Genomic DNA, 23,019 nt, shown 5'->3' with positions numbered 1-23,019 from the left:
CTTTAATGTTGCATGCTGTCTGCATATCCTATTTTGTTAAGTGCACTGTGTATAGCAGAACTTCTAATAAATTCTATAATGATTTTACAGACACACAATTGTCTTGGATTTGTATGTGTGCTAACGTATGCATTTGTAACAGTAAATAGTGTTGGCAACTGCTTGACTTGTCGTTGGTTGTTTATACAATCCATAGATAATGGACATTGAATCCATTTCATAGAGAAAAAAGATTTGCTTGTTACTTACCAGATTAAGTTTTGCCCAGAACTCTGGTCCTTCTTCCATTCCTCTGAGGCTTGGTGGAATGTACCAAAAACAAATGTTGGCATATTCAGGCTAAGATTTAAGAAAATTTGAAAGTTATTTTGTTACTTCAAGATTTATCTTAAAATTCAAGTGAACAGATAGTTTTTAACCTCTTAGCTAGTCTGTTTCAGAGTTGTCATGTATATATAACATTGAGAATATGCATGAATTTTATATAGTAGACATCCAATCTGCCTAAATTCCTTTATAACAGTCTGCTGTCAAATTTTCTTCAGTATTATGTGCACTAGAGGATTTTCTTACCTCTAGACAATGGATGATAACACATCAAAAAGAAAGCATGACAAAAGTTCAAGTTGACTCAATAAGCACACGACATACACAGATGTTCATTTAATGCCTGTTGTCCAACTCATTGATCTGATCCTTACATAATCTCTTACACCACCATATTCTTCCAAGGATTTCTTCTATGCTGTATTCAGCCCAAACTGGCCTGTACTGCTGGTTTATCTGACCAATGAGCAGCCTCTTCGAGTTTACGGCACCATGCCGTGTGTGAGCTAGTACCCAGGCATATGCTGTATTGGAGAAGAAACAAAATTGCTTTGATTCAGGCCTCCCCAACATCAGAGAGAATGTGAACTTGCTAGTGAGTTTGTACAAAATGTGTATTCATGCTTCTTATGCTTAAAACACCCTGAGTCTGAGTCCACCCCAGAAAACAACTTTATGAAGCGCGACAGGTGATTCTGAAGTAGGTAGTTCATGCTAAGCTGTGACTAAGCCACTATAGTCCTATCATATGCCCACTAACCTGTGGTTCTAGGAGACGATCATTTGTTTAAATGAGGTGTGGTATGCTAGCACAGGCTTTATCCCATGCCATCACCACACAGATGGAGCTTTGTCCTTTCCGGGAAAAATCATATAGGTAGTCAAAAACCTGCCCTCAGTGACTGGATGCTTGGGACATGACACTGGAGATTCACGTTACACACATGGACTTGTGTTCAAGAAATATTTTGAACCATATGTACCTTCTTCATGAGCTACTGACAGTATTTGAAACGCCTTCTACTTCCTACCATAAACACAGCAAAAAGTGAATGTTGTGACAGTCTTCAATGACCATCACACTTCTCCCCTAGCATCTGGGTCATATAGCAATGTTTTCCAGAAAGCACAGACAGCAATCACCTCATCTCCTAAAACCAAGATGAGTACCAAAGAGAGTTCTGATGCTAGCAGATTCTAAATCACACACGAATGCTCTAACATACCTTCAGCTCAACAAATTCTTGATCTGATTACCCTTTTGTCTTTGAAATTCTTAACATCCTTACCAGATTTGACCAAAAAGAGCTACACATCTTCAGAGTACAAAAGAGTTAAAACTGAAGCACTGTGCAATTCAGCTCAATTTCCACAAACATTTATCATGAGACTGCAGAAGCTTTTACAGATCTACACAATTTATCCTCGGATCTCTGATTTATAATTGATTTGGTTTCTGTAAAACAGAATATACTGGGCTTTGAATTCTTTGATCAATTAGTGTGAATAAATCTTTTCAAATAAAGCAACTATAACTTATTATAAAATAGCAAAAACAAAATAAGTAAAACCAAACCCATGATTATCTTTTACTGCATTGTTGGAACTCATATCAAAGAGAATCTTTTTCCAGATGCCATTTATGTCAGTTATCAATTTATAGCCTCTCAGCAATAAATTCACTCTTTTCTTACTGTCCAAAAATACTTGGGTTAGACTCTAGATATTTCTCCCTTGTCATCTGGTCCAATCTTGGATTTTTGTGGCAGAGTACAGTAAAGAAGGAAGGGATGACTCTTCCTGGGTTGCCTACTGGATCTGTGCCTCATATCAGAAGCCCTGGGCATCAATGAGCCCCTAGCACACTGCCCCTGAGGTTACATCATGGATGACTGGCAACAGCTGAATCCCGCTAAGTGGCTTTTCCTTGCCTGATCCCCTCAGCTAGTTCCTCAGGGGAGTGATTCCAGACGAGTACCTCGCCTTAAAGAGTGGTTTCTAGTGAGCTCTGAATCCTGGCACTCCACGCACATGACTTTTTCCAACCCTGCTGAATATTGATTTCTATTAAATCCCACCAGTGTGGACAAGTCCCAGCCACAGACTTGTTCACTCTCAACAAAGACATCTGCATTCCATCCCTGCAAAGGAGTGGCCTTGTCTTTGGGGGTTTTACGCCAGTCTTAGGAGTGTGGTCACTCTCTCTGCTGTCCATTCCTGTGTATTTAGGGGTTCTTTTTTTCTATTATGACACAACCCCCCAGAACTGCATTCTATTGTAAAATCTCTTCATATGACACCCCTCGAACTTCAACTTTACCATGAAGTTTTTGTCTCAATGATTCCTAATTTGAACTCACTTTCCTTTTACATGAAAAGGCCATAGAACATTCTGGAACAGCATTATCTGGCAACCTAGGCTCTACATTTTGTGAGTCAGGATCTAGATATGTTACATTTGTTTTAGTATGTTTTTATTTTAGCAGTGACACATCTGTGCTACCTTTTGTCTAAACATTCCATTTTAGAATAAAATGGCTTTGGTGATTAGACAATTGAAATCTTACACAACAACCCTTCTAATACTTTATTCATTGGGGGAAATTTGATGGTCCATTAGGTGGAATATTATCATTTGGCTGTTTCCAAAAAATTAAAATTGGCAAGAATATGCATTTTGCTGGTTCACAGAGAACGTATCAGTAGCTGATACTTCACAGTAGCAACTTCTTTCAAATGCTTTCAGGTGCTAGCATTCAAATAGCATGTATTCTTAATTCCCTTCATGTGTGAAAATCCGCTGGTTGTGTGTCTACGGAACACATTGGATCTGTGTTCTGTAAAACTCATGACATTGAGAAGGCATAAAAAGGAGTTGCACCATCTAGGGATGAGTGCAAACAAAAGTGGCAGCAAGTGCACTGTCACAATCTTTTGAAATTCATCAAGTAGGGATGTTCCATTAAAGAAAAGATGGATCCATTATGTACCGGCTTTTAAATAGGAAAAGAACAGATACATTACATAGTACTTTGATGTTAGTTCTGGAAAGGATTGTTGAACAAATTACATGGGACTACCTGGGGAAGGAGGTAATGGTCGCCAAAAAGTAGCAACTCACATTGCCTAAACTGCATCCTATTAAAGAAAGAGCCGGGGGGGCGGGGGGAAGGAGCTCATCTTCTCTTAATGAGTAATTAGACCTGAATAACAGTAATATAACAAAAAGCTAGCATTATACATTTTGATAAGTATAAATGCAGGAAGAATCTAGCAGATTCAAAGAGTCAATTATACGAATATAGAATGCGGAAGAGGAGGCATGGTGTAATTTAATTGACTTCCAGCTCACAGGTTCTAAATATAAGACTGGAATATTGAGAAATTCCAAAGGCGGCACTGAAGAACAAAAATTTTGGATCTGAACTATGAGAATATGGGTTTGAAAGCCAGCTTCTCATGTCATTGCTTGTTTAAGTAGGGAATGTGCTAATTTTCTGCTTCTTAACCAAACCATGGCATTGCTTTGGTGAGTGAAGATTTGTTGAATTTTTAAAATTTAATTAATGTATTTCCATATTTATAATATCCAACCGATAGCAGTAACTCTGATTTTGGTGAATATTATGCAAGGCCATATTAACAGAAAGAGGTGCTGTTTACAAGTGGATAAGAAGACTCATTAACATCTGTGGTAGGGGATCAGTGCTGTGGCACAGCAGGTTCTGCCGTCACCTGGGAGGCCAGCAACCCCTATCAGAGCGTTAGTTCAAACCCTAACTACTTTTTTGATTCATTTTCTTCTATGCACCCAGCAAAGCACAGGGAGAAGATCAAGTTCTTGGACTTCTGCCACTTAAATGAGAGATCTGAGTGGAATGCCTGGCTGGCTGGCTTTGAACTATCTATCCCAGCCTGAATCATTGAGGCCATTTGGGGAGTGAACCAGCAAATAAAAGATCTTTCTCTGTCACTACTTCTTTCTTTAAACATTTACAATAAAACTTTAAAAATGATCTGCATTAGTTGAGACACATCCCTGTATTAATTTCTGGGTGCCATATTTTATGGGGAACATTAAAATTTTAGAGCATCCATAAAAGAGCAACCACACTGTTCAACTTAATAAGCAGAATTTTTCTGTTATACATATTAGAGTAGGCACCGAGATGAGAAAATGACATCTGCTACATATTTGCCTCTAGGGACTCAGGGACTAGTAATAGAACTAGGATTGGCAGCGCAACTGCAATGGGGTGAGCCTTGTAAAATAAGAGAGTTTTTGTAATCCAAGAACTTTTGGGCAAAAGGAATAATGCAGCTGTAGAAGTCGGTGTAGTGAGGGGTGACGAGTCCTTGACTACTGAGGACAGTGTGTGCAGAGGGGAGGTGAAGCTAGAGACGGGGATGCCAACCACTTCACCAAGGGTTTCTTCATGCACACTGCCAAGCAGATTGCATTTGATGCTAGATGCAAAGTAGAGAGCCTGAAGTATCGAGGGTTCTCACTTGAGCTAGGGCACTTGAGTTGTTGTAGATGGATGAGTTGCCAGTGTGGGAGACAGTTGGGAGACCTAAGGGATGAGTACTGAACTAAGACAGTAGTTTTAATTGTAGGGAATGCACCCAGGATATATTAAATGGAAAGGAGAAGGAGAGAGTGAAGATGGCACTAAGTTTCTTGCATGCCTAGGTTATTACCACTCCGACGATTCAAAGGAAGAATTTTGGTAAGGGAATTAATTGCAGCATCAACTTTAGAAATGTTGAATTTGCAATGGTGTGGAATCACAGTGAAAATTCCGGGACATGCCATAGGCAAAGGACTTGCTCTTAGGAGATAAGCCAAGGATGCAGACTACCTTGAAGCCAGGGGTGGCTCAGCTACACAGGTGGTTAAATATGTCAGGGAGATTATGTGGGCAGAATAAAAGACTGAAACTGACAAAGTGGAAAGGGACTTTTAAGAGGGCCCTGAGATGATCGCTTTTCCATCTAGAGTCTGAGAAGAAAGCATTCCATAGAAAGCAGAAAAGCTAGAGGGATCAAATCACAGACATCAAGAAAGAACACATTTCAAGGGGCATGGAGTGGGTAACAGTGTGAAGAACTGCAACAGCACAGCAAGATAAAGATTAATCAAGACACAATGGAGTTAGCAATTAAGAGTTCTCTCTGATTTAATAAAATCGTAGAACAAGATAACTATGTAAGATAAATGTGCTTGATACATATTAAAAGTAAGGTTCAATAGCGATTTGAACATGAATAATTAAAGTTACCCCATAAGAGGTTGGACTGGTGAATTCTTTGTTGTACCAAGTGCTGAAGCTGAGGCTAACCACTTTTTATGGGTTCTCCCAGGACGAGTTTCCTGAAATGGACAGGAATTCGACTATATATCCAGGAAGACAATTTATAACTCTGAAAACCTTTGAAACCTAAAAAAAAACTCCTCCAAGTATAGAACTCAGGAAGAGTAAAACAAAATGTTGGATAATTAGAACTCTCCCGAGAGATCAATATAAAATACGTGAATGATAGCATAGAAAGGAACGCACCTCTATATTAGATCTCAGATCCAACAGACAAAGACAGATACATGGTTTTCAGGGGCCTATGAATAATGCAGAATTGATTTGAAATGATGACTTTCAATCATCTTTAAGAAGATGTACATTCTTCTTTTCAAGAAAAGTTAGTCAAGTACTGGGGTTTCTGTTCTGCTGTGTTCATTCACTGTTTTCAGGCTCTCACTTAGCATGTTTGCTGCTATCTGCTAAACATCAGATCTTTCTGCTTCCGTATCATACCTAATCTCACACACACACACACACACACACACACACACGTATCAGCACAAAAATAATGAATCACATTGATACTTGCCTATGAAATTCAAGACCAAATTCTACTTTCCTTCTCAGAATGAAACAAAAACAAAAGGAGCAAATGCAAATCCATTTGAAAAACCATGTACTAGGAATTCTGAAAGACTATTTAGAAAGTTATTGTCGCTATTTTTGGATTGGCTTCCACTGATAAAATAATCCAGGGACAGGGCCTGGTGTGATAGCATAGCAGTTCAAGTCCTCGGCTTGAATGTGCCAGGATCCCATACGGGTGCCCGTTCTAACCCCAGCAGCTCCGCTTCCCATCCAGCTCCCTGCTTGTGGCCTGGGAAAGCAGTCAAGGATGGCCCAAAGCCTTGGGACCCTGCACTCGTGTGGGAGACCTGGAGGAAGCTCCTGGCTCCTAGCTTCGAATGGGCTCAGCTCCAGCCGTTGCGGCCGCTTGGGGAGTGAACCATCCCTGGAAGACCTTCTGTATATCTGCTTTTGCAACAAAAAAAAATCCAGGAACAGAGGCTGACTCCTGACTACAACTCACCTGTTTTCATGAGCAGAGTGGGAATGTTTGTAGCTCACTAGCGATGAGAGACCAGAAGTTCCTGTCTCACTTTTCAATGTCTTAGAAGAATAGAGAAATAATTTAAAGTTTATTTATTTGGAAGGTTGAGTGACAGAACATGAAGAGAGAGACAGAGAAACAGAGATCTTTCATCTGCAAATTTGCTTCTCCAATGGTCCAGATCTGGGATTGGCCCCAGAATGGCCAATGCCAGGAGCCCATAACTCCATCCACACCTCCCAAATGGATACCAGAGACCCAAGCATTTGGGGCATTCTTTTCGTCTTCCTGGGTGCATGGGCAGGAAGTCAGGTCAGAAGTAGGGCATCTAGGAGCAGTGAGAATGACTGCTCTCCCTGAAATTTAATTGGCTCATCTTTATTTGTCCCTTCACATTTTTTTGTCCTCCCCATGAAATAATCCTGCTGTTTCAAGGAGTGTAGTACTTTCCCTAAACACTACACTTCTCAGTCTAAGAAGAAAAGTCACTTCAGGGTTGGGCATTTGGCTCGGTAGTGAACATCCACTTCTCATGTCAGGGTGTGTGGGTTCGACACCTCCTCCAGCTCCTGATTCTAGCTTTGTTTTCATGTGGTCCAGTAGTTAACATCCACTTCTCATGTCAGGGTGTGTGGGTTCGACACCTCCTCCAGCTTCTGATTCTAGCTTTGTTTTCATGTGGTCCCCAAGAGGTGGCAGTGACAGATCAAGGAACTGGATTTCTACCACCTACCACCAATCCATGGTCATCTGGATTAAGATCCCAAATGCTCTTTGAAAGAGGATTTGATGAAGAAACTGTTGTACATCTACTCTATGGAATACTATTCAGCCATTAGAAAGAATGAAATTCTACCATTTGCAATAAAATGGTTCCAACTAGAGACCATTATGCTCAGTGAAATTCCAAAAGGACAAATATCATATGTTCTCTCTGATATAAGGCAAACTTCATGCAAAATGCAAAATCAACAGATATATAGATAAGCATGTATGTGCATATATTTATCTAGAGGATCTGTATAATGGAGGCAAGTATACCATGAAGTGGAGATACATTGCAGTATGCATCTCTACTTCTGAATAAAAGATGGACTCCCAATGAAACTGTTAAATATATCTTGACACTAGAATGCTGGACTTTATACCATTCTCTATACCTACAATGTCAGGATACACTTAAATAGAGGAATGATGGACTTGTGACTGACAGAAAGGGACCAAACTATTGTATAATAAGGGAAGAACAGTGGTGGGAGAGGGAGTGAAAATCCCTGAGCCTAAGAAATCGTATCATGAAAACTAAACAATTTTTAAAAATTAATGTGCTTTGGAAATATGGAAATGGATATGGACTAAGCATTAGATTTTAGAACCTTAAAATTATATTAAAAGAACATACAATGCTAAAAAAAAATACATCCCTTCTGGCAGGTTTGGCCTGGGCCAAACTCTGGTTGTCACAGACATTTCTGAAGTAAATCATCAGGTAGATGACAACAATCTTTCTGTCCATAATTCTCTACTTCTCAACTCAGTAGCTTAAAATAAATAATTTAAAAACAAAAAATGAGGTACTTAAAATTCAAGGAAATGAAGAAGTCACTCAAGGTCAAGAAAATAGAGAAAAGTGACCCACCTTCAACTCAAGCCGATGGTATTGCTTATCTCTCTGAAATCTATGGACATCATCTTATGTAAATATAATTATCATGCCTCACACATGATTCAGTACCCAGTTCACATTTAATATTCCCCCAGCTATCTCAAAAATTATTTTATGCCATTGGCTTGTTCAAATTAGGGTTCCACCAAGGTTCAATTGTGTATATGCTTGTTAAGCGTCACTCATTTGGAAACTCCCCTTTATTAACTTCCACGCCATAGACATGCTGAACATACCGGGTGAGTTGTAGAATGTCCTTCACTGTAAATTTGCTTTCTTGTTTCTTTGTACTGTTTTCAGAAAATAATGTAGATGCTGCTTCCTTTCCTGTGCTTGCAAACCTCGTTTGTATCTCTAGTTTTCAGGAACTTTAGGATTTTATTTTATTTTATGATTTGCTTCTTTGCTTTAAAGGCAGAGTTACAGATAAAGAAGTAAACAGGGAGTGGGCAAGAGTCTCCTATCCTCTGGTTCATTCTGCGAATGCCTTCAATAGCCAGGGTTGAGCCAACCCAAAGCCAGGAGCCAGGAGCTTCATCTGGTTCTTTCACATGAGTACTGGACCACTAATACTTGGGACATCTGCTGCTCGTTTCCCACGATCAGCCAGGGAGCTGGATCAGAAGTGGAGCAGTTGGCACATGAAACGACACACATACAGGATGCCAGTGTCTTAGTTGGTGGCTTAACTAACTGTGCCACAATGCAGGCCCCAGAACCTGGTATTTTAGAACTTAATAATCGGTGCAAAGCATGGTCTGGATTTTCTGCAACAGTGCTTCCCACACTTGTCCATCGAGGATCACCACAACTCACAAAATCTCCTGATTTGTCTCATTTTTGGCTTTCTTGTCCTCTTTTCAGTATCACCTCTGCCTATCTTACCATGACTTGAACAGCCGGCTGGCTTACCACAGACCCAGGAGCTACACTTGAAATACAAGTTCAAGGGGGCACTTTGGTCTGCCTGATCCCACTTGGCATGGCCTCTATGCCACTCTCTCATCCCATCACCAACTGCACCTCTCCCTTTGTGTATCATACTCCCTCCTAGCTGCTCAATCATATAGATGTCTATCTTTAGAGCCTTTGGAGTTATTTGTGGATTCCACAAAAATGACTTTCACTCAGAGATCTGGATGGCTCTCTGTTGATTGCCAATCAGTTCTCAAAAATTATCTCAGATCCCCAAACCTAGCCACATTTTAGCGTTCAGCATTTCATCCAATCAATTTCCATTAAAGTACTTCCCACATCCATAATTGTTATTATTTACTTATGCACTATACTTTCTCTCACTAACTAGCTTTAGCTTGTTTCTTAAGAATGCTTAAGATTTTTCGGGGAATTGGTGTCTTGGCACGACAGCTTAAGTCACCTTCTGCAGTGCTGACATCCCATTTTGGAATACCACATTCACATGGTTTGAACCTGAGATGTTCTGCTTCTGATCTAGCTCCTTGCTGGATCAACAGGGGATGGCAAACACGGGATGGTTCAGGGACTTGGACATCTGCCATGCATATGGAAGACCTCAATGGAATTGCAGGCTTCAAGCCTGGCTAGCCCTGGCCATTGCACACATTTGAGGAATGGAAGCAGATGGATGCACTTTCCCTCTCTTTCTGCAACTTTGGCTTTCAAATAAATAACTAAATGCATCTTTTAAATATTTCTCATTGTCTAATATTTTCCATCTTTTTACTTGCTTGTTCATCGCCTATCGCTCTCCATTTCAAGTTCAGCGCTGCGAAGGCAGAGGCTTTCCTGACTGTACCTCCAATGTTTGGAATTGTGTCTGGCAGGTAGTAACTTCCCCACACATCACACAGAATCAGTGAACACCAAATGCAGCTAGCTTGTTTACACACAGTTCTGACTCCCGCACTACAGCCTCCAGCTGATCTTGACACGAGATTAAATGTTTGTTGTAAGCTATGTGCTTTAAAAAGATGCAAGACATCTTCACACTTTATATTTCTGAAAAAAAAATACCTTTGTGACCATCATATTCTTATAGATACAGCAGTGTGACAACATCAGTGGCAGAAGTGGGTGCATGCCCTAGTGGTTGAACCACTGATTGGGATTCCCAAATCCCGTTCTGAGCTGTGTGGGCTCAAGTCTGAACTTCACCGGTAATTCTAGATTTCTGCTGATCTGAACCCCAGGGGTTGATGACTCAAGTAATTGTTTGCTACCCACACAGAGAAATCAGATTAAACTTCTGGCTTCCAACATTGGACTGACCAACCCCAGCTACTGCAGACATGTAAGCAGTGAAATGGTGGATGGAAATGTTCTTCGTATCTTTATCTCTGTCTCCATTTCTATCTCTCAGCTGTTCTGATAAACAAAATTTGAACAAAGCATAAGCAACAAAATGGCTTATCTTACCATTGCTGCAAAGCTAATATGTTCGCATTGTTTGATAAAAAGATAAAGCTGTATGCATTATTTTACATTCATTTAATCGATTTTTCACATGCAGGCACCAGCACAGCACGGTTGAATATTTGCAGTACAATCATCATGCAATTTATATATCAAGATAGAGGTCATAATTTATTCAACATTATCCCTGGTAATTATTATCGAGCATTTTAATTTTCAATACTTAAAGGCATGTGTATCCTCTGTGAATCCAACAAAGGAAAAACACTCACTAATAGAGTAAATTAACATAATGGACTCTAAGAATTAAGCTAATGACTTGTCTCTAAGTCTGCAACACACACACACACAAAAAAAACCCAATGAAATATAACAGATTAGAAAATTACCACCTTAATCATCGACTGACAAAAGCACAAACACAGTTCTGCATTCACTTACTTCCACCAGTAGCCTGAATCCTTCCCTCTTCTTGATTTCATCCACCAGGTACCTAAAATTAAAAATAACAAAAACATGTTCTTCAATCAGAGTGTCATGATTATGACTAATGCATATGATAAGGCTGTTATTTCAGATGCATTGATAAGGCTCTAAGATAGAATGTATGGGTACAGATACGGGTATAGCACATTTAAGCAGAAGCCCCGGGACCTATTGCAATTTCTGGATCTGAATAACAAGATTTACCTTTTGATGAAATCGTTATCTATCTCACACGTCAGCAGCAGACTTTAACCCCAGCAGAAAAAGCCACAGATCTATCTATAGACATGTAGGTTTCACATCCATATTCAAGATGGAGACTTAGCAGACACCTAAACTGCCTTGCTGACAGAGAGTTTTTGGTATGTAATCCTTGCTTGTGAATGCTCATTGATGAGCAAAGAAGATGGACATCTTTTCTAAGGCTAGCACAGAGCAGAGGGGGCTGAAAATCAGCATGATGTCAGAGGTAAGTGGGCTGGAGCCATTGACCCAGCGTCTGTGATGTCACCTTTTTAACCACACTGGGAGCGAAAAGCACAGACACAGGGGATGCAGAATACAACAGGGTAGCAGCTGAGTGCTGTGTGCCTCTCATGCGAAATAACCAGAAACAAGGTTAATATCTCGAAATTTGAGAATGGTAAACTAAAACGTACTTCACTGACTGAAGCTACGATGATGCAGCTATTGAATTAGTGAACGGTAAAAAAAAAAAAAAATGAGATCCTGAGAAAGATGGCTCGTTGACTTCATGGCTAAAGACTTTTGGAAAAAAAAAAAACACAAAGTAGCTTCTATCCAGGCAGACATGAACACAGAGGGAAGGAAGGAAGGGCCAACCCAAGCTGTTGAAGAATATCCGAGGGTGTGAAGAGAGGATGCAGAGCGGATGAGTACACCTCTTTCAACAGCTTTCTAACTCTGGACCATCATAATTGTCTAAACTTGCATAACTTTAGACAACAAAATTAATGAAAGAAAAATATATAGGGAGCCCAGAATAAAAGAAATGGAAATGTGTATAATTTCTGCCTATACAAGCAAAGCTTTGTGAACCACTGCTTTTGTCATCTTCTCCTTCACTTCTCTGTTAACTCAAACCCCTTTTTGTAGCCCTCCTTCCAAGGAAACTGCATGACCACATAGACCCTGAGCCTCTGCAATGTATTTCTGCTTCTTCAGAAATCTTGGGCATGACGCTATTTCAGAAGATACTGGTGATGCAGCCAACCAACTTTGTGAGACTAAGCCAATTCTTTAGCCTACCTGGATCTGATTCAGTTTCCTCTTGCATGCAATGAAAGGTTGGACAAAACAGGTAAAAGACTTCCCCCAAAGAGTGTGAGTTACAAATATACACGCATTATCTGTAATCTCAGTTTAAAACACTTCTGTCATAATGGCTGACCTTGCTCCTGGAGAAAAGAAATGCTGAAACTGAGCAGAATTATTTCTATCAAAATTTTATTTCTTGATAATCATGTAGACCTGGACTGTGTGTGTGTGTGTGTGTGTGTGTGTGTGTGTGTGTGTGTGTGTGTTGTGGAATGGATGGTATCAATGTTTTCACTGGTGTCACTCTATGAGCTTATAAAGCTTCATGCTGTTCCCTGGTAGGGAAGAGCTGCCCACATAAAAGAGCTCCACTCTCAAATAGGTTTGAGCACTGCAGAGCACATCAATTAAATAGCTCCTGTCTACAATTAGAGGCACACCTGCCTTACTTCAGGAGGGCATTTCTGGAGCTGGTGGGATAGTTCAGCAATATCATCAGGAAGTGGGCATTTTTCATTTCAGCCAAACATACTCAGAATGTTGCTGAAGCCTCCTGGCAAGTTCAACAGATGACAGCACAACTGCACACAGCAGTGTGTGGAGTTAGAGCAGTGTCCCAAGGGGGGAACAGAGAAACTACAGAAAAAGACCTATTATTTGTACCTACACCTCTCACTACTGAGATAAGGATATTTTCCTCAGACATCTTCACAGTTTCTGTACTTAGTGGCTGAATTATATACCCACCCCTCAACTCATTTTAACCAACAAAGACGATCGTCTAGGGTCCAACACAATACTTCAACAGGCTAATCTACTACCTGCAAGTGCCAGTATCCCATATCGACACTGGTTTTTGTCCCAGTTGCTCCACATCCCATCCAGCTCCCTGTTTACGGCCTGGGAAAGCATCCCAGGATGGTCCTAGTCCTTGGACCCCTTCACCCACATGGGAAACCCAGAAGACGCTCCTAACTTTAGAGACTCAGCTCCAGCCACTGTGGCCATATGGGGGAGTGAGCCACTGGATAGATCTTTCTGTTTTCTCTGTAAATCTGCTTTCAAATTAAAATAAATAAATCTTTTTTTAAAAAAGTCTAAACTCATGTTCTCAGCTGGAACATTGCTTCCTAAGTAAAATCAGCGTATTATTGGCAAGGAAGAAGACAGAATGGCTGTTGACTGTTCAATCAACAACGTATACTTCATGGTTAAAGCAAAGTATAAGCTATTTCTACAAAATAAGCCCTCTCAGAAACTATAATACTAATAAGCACTTTGAGTTTCCAAGAGGATGCTAGAGTAGTTAGCATTTTCCAAACATATTTCACTATGTTTGGAAGGCCATTCATTACGATTTCCTAGAAGCCTATTTCCCTACAGGAGTGCTAGTTTAGAAGGGTTTCATCTAGAGGATAGCTACACCTCCTTTTAAACAAATGGTGGAGGGAAATGAGTTGTTAGAGTTATGCTCTTTGCCTACATGTATGAAGCTGAGTCTTCAGAACTTTTTCCCAGTATACATGGAATCAGCCTTAAGGCAAAATACGTTTTCAAAACAGCAGCTAGGTGGTAGAATGCAGGACAAATATGTGTCTTCTGTTTTGGGATGTAATGAGGAAACCATGAAATCTTTTTATGAAAAGGTAAATGGAATCAGAAAGCAACAACAAGTTTCTAAAACTCATAGTTGCCCCTGTCAGCAAGGTTGGCATTAAGGATGCATCAGCAAAAGTTTTCAATAGTCTAGCTGGAGTAAAGCTCCTTCTAACACTCCATCTTGCTCTTGACGCATATCAATGATCACGTTGTTTCAAAACACTTAAAATTCTTCAATATTGCAGACTATAGACTCTCCAGTTTGTAATATGAATTCATTTAGGTTTTTAAAAAATTGTTCTTTTGGACTTCATTTGTTCTTCCACGAGACATTCTTCTTGTTCAGAGGCGTGCCAGACCCGTTCTCACTTCACTGATCACTGAGTCTCCAGGACTACATTATCGTCCCAGTCTCTTCTTCTCATTGGACCCTTCTTCTGTTGGAAGCACTGAGAAGTGCACAAGTCCTGAGACCTTGTCACCAGTGTGCTGCAGTTTCTACACACAACACAACACATCTAGGGGCCTGCTTGATTCATCACAGATACCCACATATTCTACCAATATTGAGATTTTTAAATAAAAAATACTATTGTAATGAAAATAATGAAAACATTTGTCCTACAGTCTTCTCGACTGTGTCTCTCTTGGCACTAGAGAAATACTCTAACACAAAAGTGCCATTGTGTAACAGTTCAGCTTTTTCATGGTGATGGCAATAAAATCCTCAGGTTTTTTTTTTCTGCAAGTTTGTGAAAGGGATGCTTCTCAAGAGACTACACATATTGTGTGTCAAGGGAATAGATAAACGATGCACGAGAGACAGAGCAGACTTGCAAAATGGAAACTCTTGAGCTGTGTGGTAACTGAGAAGATTCAGACACACGACTCCTCAAATCTTGCTTTGGAAATGCCCTTTCAGTGAGTGCTCATTTAACCTGTGTGCTACGGCAGAGACCTCCAAACTGCACAGAGCAGCAGGTAGACTTCAGATATTGGAAAACATTTCCCACTCTTCTAAGCAGGTACATCTGCTTTGTGCCAGGAGGAGTAGTTTGAACATTTACCTCTCTGGGCTTCAATTATACTTAATCACTTGTTGATTTAGGCTTTCAAATGTCACTGATGTTCAAACAACCAAAGCAAAAGTTATCTTAAGGAGTGTTCTCTCCTTTATTGGAATGACATTGTCAAAAAGGAAATGATGAAAAACCTTAGAGTTCTTCTAAGCACCGATTCTTTCTTTCCTGCCCCGATTTCTGACAATCCACAAAATTGGAATTGCTGCTCTCTTAGAAGTATCTGTCCTGTCTTTCGCAGAAGAGGGAGAGACACAACTGCTCAGCTTAGGTACCGATATTCTGTCCAAGCCTGGTCTTCAGGGCTGAGTGCTGCAGCACAGAGGTAAACTGCTCCCTGTGACACTGGCGACCCTCCAGGTCGCTCTGCTCCCCTCCCTCCCCAATGCACCTGGGAAGGCAAAACAAGATGGCCTAAGTACTTGGGCCCTGCAACCACGAGCAACACCTGGACAGAGTCCCTGTCTCGAGGCTTTAGCCTGGCCCAGTGCTGGAAATTTTGACTACTTGAGGAGTGAACCAGAAGATGGAAGATAACTGTCTTTTTTCTCTTTATCTCTCTTACCCCGAGCCCATCTTTCAAATAATTTTTTTTAATCTGTTCTTTCATTTTCAAAGTGAACATGCAAATTTCAAAATTAAGTTCTACTTCTGTACAGAAATATGAAGATAGTGTTTCTATGAAATTGCAACTTTGACCCTAATACAGGAGGAAAAAGTTGTGTAACTTTTTCAGCATTTCGAAGACCTGATTTAGGGGCCCGGAGAAAGGGGGTGTCTCAGCTGCTACAGATAAAGGAAATACAACTAGGCTGTCAACTGACAGATGTGGGCCCCATGTAGTAGCACTATGATGTACAGCTTCACTTTGCCAGAGCTGCTATTTACTGAATGAAATCACACTTGAAAATCAAACAGTGATACTCTCCGAAATGATGCCACATGAATGAGAACTGTTTTTATTTGATAAACTCAGAATTAAGTTGCCATGGGTAAGTGGGCTATAAGAAAAATGACATCTTCATTTCCATAAGTCAGTGACTTGAATGGATTTTGCTGACTGCACAAAGTCAATGAACTTCTAGAGTGGTGATCTAGATCATGTCGGGAGGCTGGTGATGGCCAATTGTTAATAAATATTCAGGAATGTTTATAAGCTACAGCTGTTGGTAGCTTTCAATTTGCCACGATAGGCATATTTACAGCATGGAAATGGACATGCGTTATAAACTGGGGCCTTTTTCCTCCTCCTGAGAACCAATTTAGCAGGTCACTAGTATGTGTGTATAGACCCAAGCAAACAAAACAGATCCTGGAATGGAGAAAATATTCCACCTTTCCTAGAAAGCAAAGCAGCCCATCAACCAGTGAATTTGAAAAGAAACAAAATCTTGAAAATAAAGGCTTTTTGTTGCTAATTTACTATAATTCTCAATTGCTGCAGAAACTGTCTTCAAGTTTATAATTATATCTTCATTCCAAGTGACATGCCTAAAGGGATTCTGCATTTTTTTCTTTGCATTGAGAAGAGTGAACAGGATGAATTTTACCTTACTCTAGGAAAACACTACTGCATACTAAAAGTGTGGAACATAAGGGAAGGCAAGAAAATTATTATGAGAAATAGCAAGAATGGGGGATGAGTTTTTAAATATTTAAATGTAGGTCACAGAGCCTGTAGTGATATGCTCATTGAAACGCTAATTCTACTCAATTCAACAAGACAAACATTTAAAAACAGTAAGTGTTTGCTGGCTAGAAACCGAACGTTAACATTTATACTCCTGTGATATAGCTCTTCAAAAATTAGAAAGCACCCTTGGACTCTACGCTAAATTCTCCTTTGAAGTGAAGGCTAACTTCATCAAAAAAAAATACAGTCGTCATAAATATATATGCTTAGCATTATTTGAGACACCTGTCATTGAATTATTTATAGCTAAAGATTTTTTTTAAAAATGTATATGTATGAAAAAAATGCTTCCACAGTTAAATAGCAGGAGGAAACACAGAACAAAATGAACAGCTATGATTATTGGTGGGATCCAGTCTCATTCTCTGACCACGAGGTATTTACCTCTCTGCCTCTGCATACACAGTGTAAGGCCCAAATACATATCTACAGGAGGGTTTGCCTCTTTCCCCAGGGTCAAGCTAGGGCCTGTGATTCAGTGACCACGGAACTCATCACTGTTTCCTGGCAACAATGACTAATTTGAAGATGGACATTTATCTTCTTCCAGAAGCAATCAGATGTTCTTTGGGATTGTTGAGAAAAACAACTGCCCTGCTGATCTTGGACCGACACAGGAATAAAGTCAGAAGAAGCAAAGTCCAGCTGAAAGACAGAGAAAGACCGAGCAACCCTTGAGAAAACACGAGGGGACTCTCCTGGATGCTGCTGGAACAGCACGATCTCCTTAGAGCAAAAAGAGAGAGCCATTTGTTCTTCATCTACCCCTCCACTTGAGTGTGCTTCTCAGTGACCTAGCATCCTCAAGGGCAGATCGGCAGTACTAATCTGTTCACAAGAAATGCATAGCAGATACCAAGGACTTTGCAAAAATTGATTTCATTGTTTGTGTCGCTTTAAAGACATACCTGACATGCACACGCACACACAGACGGGTACCTGGATAATGCAAGAGCACGATTCACTCTTTCTTCAAGGCCTAAGGTGCCCAGGGCCTTCCAGGTCATCCAGAACTTGAACGCATCTGGTCTTCTGCTGCACTGGATAGATTTATCTCCTGTGTCATAGCTGACATCATAGAACTTATCCTGCTGGAAGAGGTAAGACGCCTTGGCGGAGTAGCACTTCCTAAGTAGGTCCTTGGGAAAAAGAAGAAAGCAGGATAGCAAGAAGGTTTACTTTTATTGGTTCATCGTTCTTATTCACATGTTTGTTAACATAAAGAGAACATATTTTGTCTAATGCATAGGTACAGTTCAAAGAAGATGTTACTCCCCTCCCTCCCTTCACCTTTCTTCATTTTCAAATAATGTATTTTCAATTTTCTTTATAGTCAAAGGCTTAATGTTCCACCAAATAAAGAGTTCTTGTTAAAAGGCCATGGTTCAGCAGGTCTATACACAAGGACTATAAACAATAATTAAATCCCAAGAAGGCAATTTCACTGATGCACATTAAATCCTTTGACCATCTCTGCATTAGCTACCACAAATCAGAGAAAATGTCATACTGTCCAGTTTTAGAAAACACTTGATTTTAAAAACACAAATAAAAGAGTCTCTGTGACACTGGATCAAAGGTGGACCTCACTTAATGACTGTCTTATGTTGCACACAATTGACATACATCATTACTCATTATTTATCTGCCCAAAGATAATAGTGCTAAAACCAAGCTGCACAATTTCACTGATTGGCACTGTCCTTAGAACAGCTAGATAGACCAGTTTTGAGATGAATAAATCCACACTGAAACTTTAAAACTCCACACTGAAAGTTAGAAGGTTGGGAATCTTAACACAGTGTGTATACTTTATACAGTTTCCTAAGAAAAGGATATAGTCTTTAAACTAGATCCTTATTGAAAAGGCTAGACACAACAGCCGTGCATGGATAAATTCTGAGAAAAGGGCTATAGATGAGTGTTCAAGCCAGAATGAACAAGTTCTCACCATAGCAAAACATCAGTTCCATCCCAAAAAATCTTTTGTGTTGTCTCATGTAGGCTGCAACAAAATTCCATTTGTATTTACTGACTGCTTCCTTCTCACTGAGCAGTGAGTGACAACTTACTCTATTACTCTTAATGTTTTCCCTCACACCCTAAATTATCTTGAGTTGTAATCCATGTTGTATTCAGTGTCATCTGATGTCTCCCTAACCAGTCATTCATAGCTCTCACGGTTTAGCATCCTCTTCTTTCCAGTGTTACAAATATATTTTATGTCCATTACCCACTAGGTCATGTCCCATCTGTATCTTAGTTCACACCATGTGTTTGAACTTGTCTTTCTCTTGTTTACACTTTATGCTTCACAGCAACACATACTACCTGCTTGTAGGTTTTCAAATCTGCTAACACTAACCACTCCCTTCTTTTGGGTCCTCTCTCAAGTTTTCCTTCCCTTTCAGCTTCCTTCTCTGTACCATCTACTTTTGATATTCGACCACACCTGGTGGCCTGGTCCCATGCTGTTCCCACCCAGTGAGTAGTCATGACATATATTCTCTATTGTAGCCAAGAGAGTCCTAAAAAACAGGAATCACTTTGTACACATTTGTGTATCTATGGAATGTTACCCTGTGATTGTACTGGCCCAGAATACCCTCACTAAGCCATCAGGTCAAAGACAATCACATTCCCGATTTGCCACACTTCTCTCCCCATCCTGTGGGGGTTGAGTATGACTAGAATTACATGGATACATAAGTCTCAATGAAGCAAAGCTACTAGTCCTTTAAGGAAATGACACCAACATCCCCCATGAGAACAGGGTTCCTCAAAAATGCTCTTTTGTGATTGCAGTGAATTAAATGTGCCTCATTTCAGTTTGTCACTAAAGAATGAGAAGAAGAACAGCAAGCTATCACATTGCACAATTGAAAGCACACATTTGATGGTTTCTCAACATCATTGCCTTTGGTAGGCATTGTTCCGGAATCAAACGTATTCCATTACCAAAGGCTTGATTTTACAAGATGTATAACATTTCATACCAAATGTGATGAAGGATTCCCAATCTCACCCATCCAGGATCCACAATGATCTGGGTGCAAAATAAAGAATTACCACTCAGCACCCAGTCTGGCTCTGGTCGATACTCTAAGTGAACACAAAAGAAGAGTAGATTGCTCTGACTTAAACACCCTTTACTCTTTCATCTTCACTGTGATCTTATCAGCAGTCTCAGAACTGGTCATAGCTACCACCATTGCATCTCCCTACCCTAAAAGGTCAGGGGATTTAGCTATTGTTTCCATGGCAACCATAGTTCTGGCTATATATTACAGCATTAAAAGGCCACTGCATATATTTTAAGGAAAAGAAAACATGTATGCACATTGACAACACAGACATGCACACACATATGTGTGCTTATAAGGACATTGTGATTACAAATCCACTTGCATTAATGTATTCGAAACTCCCCCCAAAGCACATGAACTTTGGACATGTCTTGGGCAAGGTGTGGGTGCTACTATTAGTGATGGAGAGAGCCTGCATCATCATAGGCTAATGCAGAAGAGATGAGTCGAGAAAGCACACAGCACAGTGACTGGCTATCCTTCAGTGGTGACACAGTTAATTTCATCGCACTGAAAAATCCTCCTGCCTTGGGAAAGTTCCATAAAAATACAACTGGAAGCTGGGGATTTACTTTATCAAAAATAAATGAAAATAGTTCCCCCCAAAGTTCCTGCTTTGCATTTTAGTTTATACACTTGTATTAAAATGGATGAGCTGTCCTTTAGTTTTAAGATATACATCAGCTAGCATAAGATGCTCAGATCTCTGGAGAAAACATTTTGGAATAAGTCTAGTAAAAGTTAACATTTTTGGGGAAAAAAAGGTAATGAGTTATTATTATGCTATCAAATACAGGGATCATCTTCAGACCCGTAATTCTTCAGAACCATAAATACTAGCTACATGAATTTCAGCAACAAATATCCAATGGGAATCTCAGGTTATTTATACTGTGCTATTAAATGAGATTGTTCTCAGAGATTAGTGCAGCTCATATCAGGACTGGTTCATTGCAAGTGAGAGAAGCTTAAGCAACACAAAGAGAGTTTTAGAGCTCATTATGGGCATAGGTTCAGCCTAGAAGTAGAGGACCCATATCCCAAGTGGAGCAGCTGGGTTCACTTTCCAGTTCCAGCCCCTGATGCTAGCTTTATCCTAACACAGGCCCTGGGATGTAGTGTTGAGGGCTCTAGTAATTGAATTCCTGCTACCTCTTACATGAGTGCTAAATTAAGTTCCCAGTTCCTGGCTTTGATCTGGGTCCCAATCCCAGTATTGAGAGCATTTCAGCAGTGAAAAAGTAGATATGAGCTTTGTTCCTATTTCACATTTCTGAAGCCAATAAGTTTTTGAAAGACTTAAGCACCATCTCATGTCATCGCCAGGCAACGTTGGGTCGGGTTGAATCAGATCCCTCTTGAGTACACTCTTTCCCTCTTGCTGGTAGGAAACCTGGAGACTGAGGCAGGTGTGATGTGTAAATGTGGAAAGGGACCTTGTTTGGAGAGATGATGGGGATGGAGACAGGGCAGCTCCTCCAGGTGATGCCACTGGCAAAGGTTCCCTCTTGACCTTCGTTTGGCTCTTCTAAGCCCTGTGCCCTCTGTGCTGCCACCCATCCTCATCTAGGCTGCACTTCCCAGAGGTAACATGAATTCTGCTGAGTTGGTTTAGAGACAACCTCCCCACCTTGGATATCTGATCACCTCTGATGTCTGACCCAATTCTTCAGTTCTCACTCCTCAAATCTGATTACTCTGAGCTGTCTTAAGCAGAAGCATTTTCCAATCTGTATCCCGCTTTCAATCCCTCTCCCCTTTTTTTGAGTCATTTGCTATCTGTTGGCCTCATCCTACTTCCTGGCTGTAAGTCCTGAATTGTCCACCCTATAGTCAGGATTGTGCTCAGTTCGACCCTGAGGATTCTTTCCTTGTTGAAATAGCTCCTGGGAAAATGATATCTTGCTTCCTTACAGTTTGGCTCTTGTTTCCTTCAACATTGCTCAGAGAGAGCACGCCACCCTTACCTTTCCAACCTGAGCCTTTATCTGAGCCTTCAGCTGGACAAACCTAGCAGGAAACCAATTGGAAAGGGAACCTAAGAATTGGGGAGGTTTTAGGAGTCAGGTCCCCTTGCGGAGCAAAGCTGCAGGAGATGCATAACGGATTTCACCTAAAGAGAAACAAACGACAAGCATACTTTACAAAAACCACAACTCCGATTTTCATTCCCTACAAATAACCATTACTGAGTCGCCACTATTTGCCAGATGCTGTAAATGCATGAACTCATTTAAATCTCCCAACAACCAAAGAGCTTTATTATTTTCACTAACTCCATTCTACACAGTTTGCAACACATCAACATTCAGTTGATTACTGTAGGTCATGTAGCTATTGAGTTTCAACAAATGATGCTTAGATTTAGGACTTGAACCCTTAATCCATTACAACTCTAGTGAATCAATAGGATATGGGAGTGCATGTGGAAGAGGGTGCTTTATAAGCACCCAAGAAGGGTTCTTGAAGAGGCGGTTAAAAGGAACAAGGCAGCAAACAGCATATTGCATTAGAAGCCAGAATTACCAAGATCCTGTTTCAACCCTTTCTTTGTTCTGTAGAGATGACTTCTGGCCTTTCTTTGTGGTTTACACTGTGTTTCTTAATCAGATCAGATTCTTCTGAATACTTGTGACTCTAGGGATACTTAGGGATATCATCAAAAGTCTGTAAGGGATCAGCAGGTTGCATATTTCCCTTCTCATGATTAATCACAGCAGCTTTGATTTCCATGAGCAAATCAGACTCTGAAGTCTTTTCTGGAGGTAAACAAACATCGGGATTTCTGTAGGTTATAAACATGCTTATATTTCCTCCCTCCTACAATTATGCTTTTTCAGTTTATCAGTCAGAAGTGATCAAAAACTCTGCTCAATGTCTGCTTCCACATTCTGTCTCATGAAACCACTGTTTACATGCAAAAGAAAAAGTATCAACTAAATTCCTTAGAAAACAGATATTAACCAAATGTTACTAATCAATTCCTTCTAAATTATGTGT

The 23,019-nt window shown here is 40.3% G+C and overlaps 1 protein-coding gene across 1 annotated transcript in view; it reads right to left on the bottom strand.

The window, feature by feature from the left end:
• Positions 1-249: 249 nt before the first annotated feature.
• Positions 250-23,019, bottom strand: part of LOC121166690 (acidic amino acid decarboxylase GADL1-like) — a gene marked incomplete at its 3' end in the record, with an annotated part of 84,589 nt that continues 61,819 nt past the window's right edge. The window contains exons 12-14 of the mRNA XM_040995931.1: positions 17,873-18,072; positions 11,240-11,291; positions 250-339 (exon numbers count right to left, since the gene is read on the bottom strand). Of these exons, the coding sequence (XP_040851865.1) occupies positions 250-339; positions 11,240-11,291; positions 17,873-18,072 (342 nt within the window). The remainder of the gene's footprint in view (positions 340-11,239; positions 11,292-17,872; positions 18,073-23,019) is intronic.

Source organism: Ochotona curzoniae, unplaced genomic scaffold, assembly GCF_017591425.1.
Source record: "Ochotona curzoniae isolate NIBS_2020 unplaced genomic scaffold, NIBS_Ocur_1.0 patch205, whole genome shotgun sequence".
NCBI classification, from domain to species: Eukaryota; Metazoa; Chordata; class Mammalia; order Lagomorpha; family Ochotonidae; genus Ochotona; species Ochotona curzoniae.
Note: the sequence above shows the minus strand (reverse complement) of the source record. Positions and strands in the feature narration are given on the sequence as shown.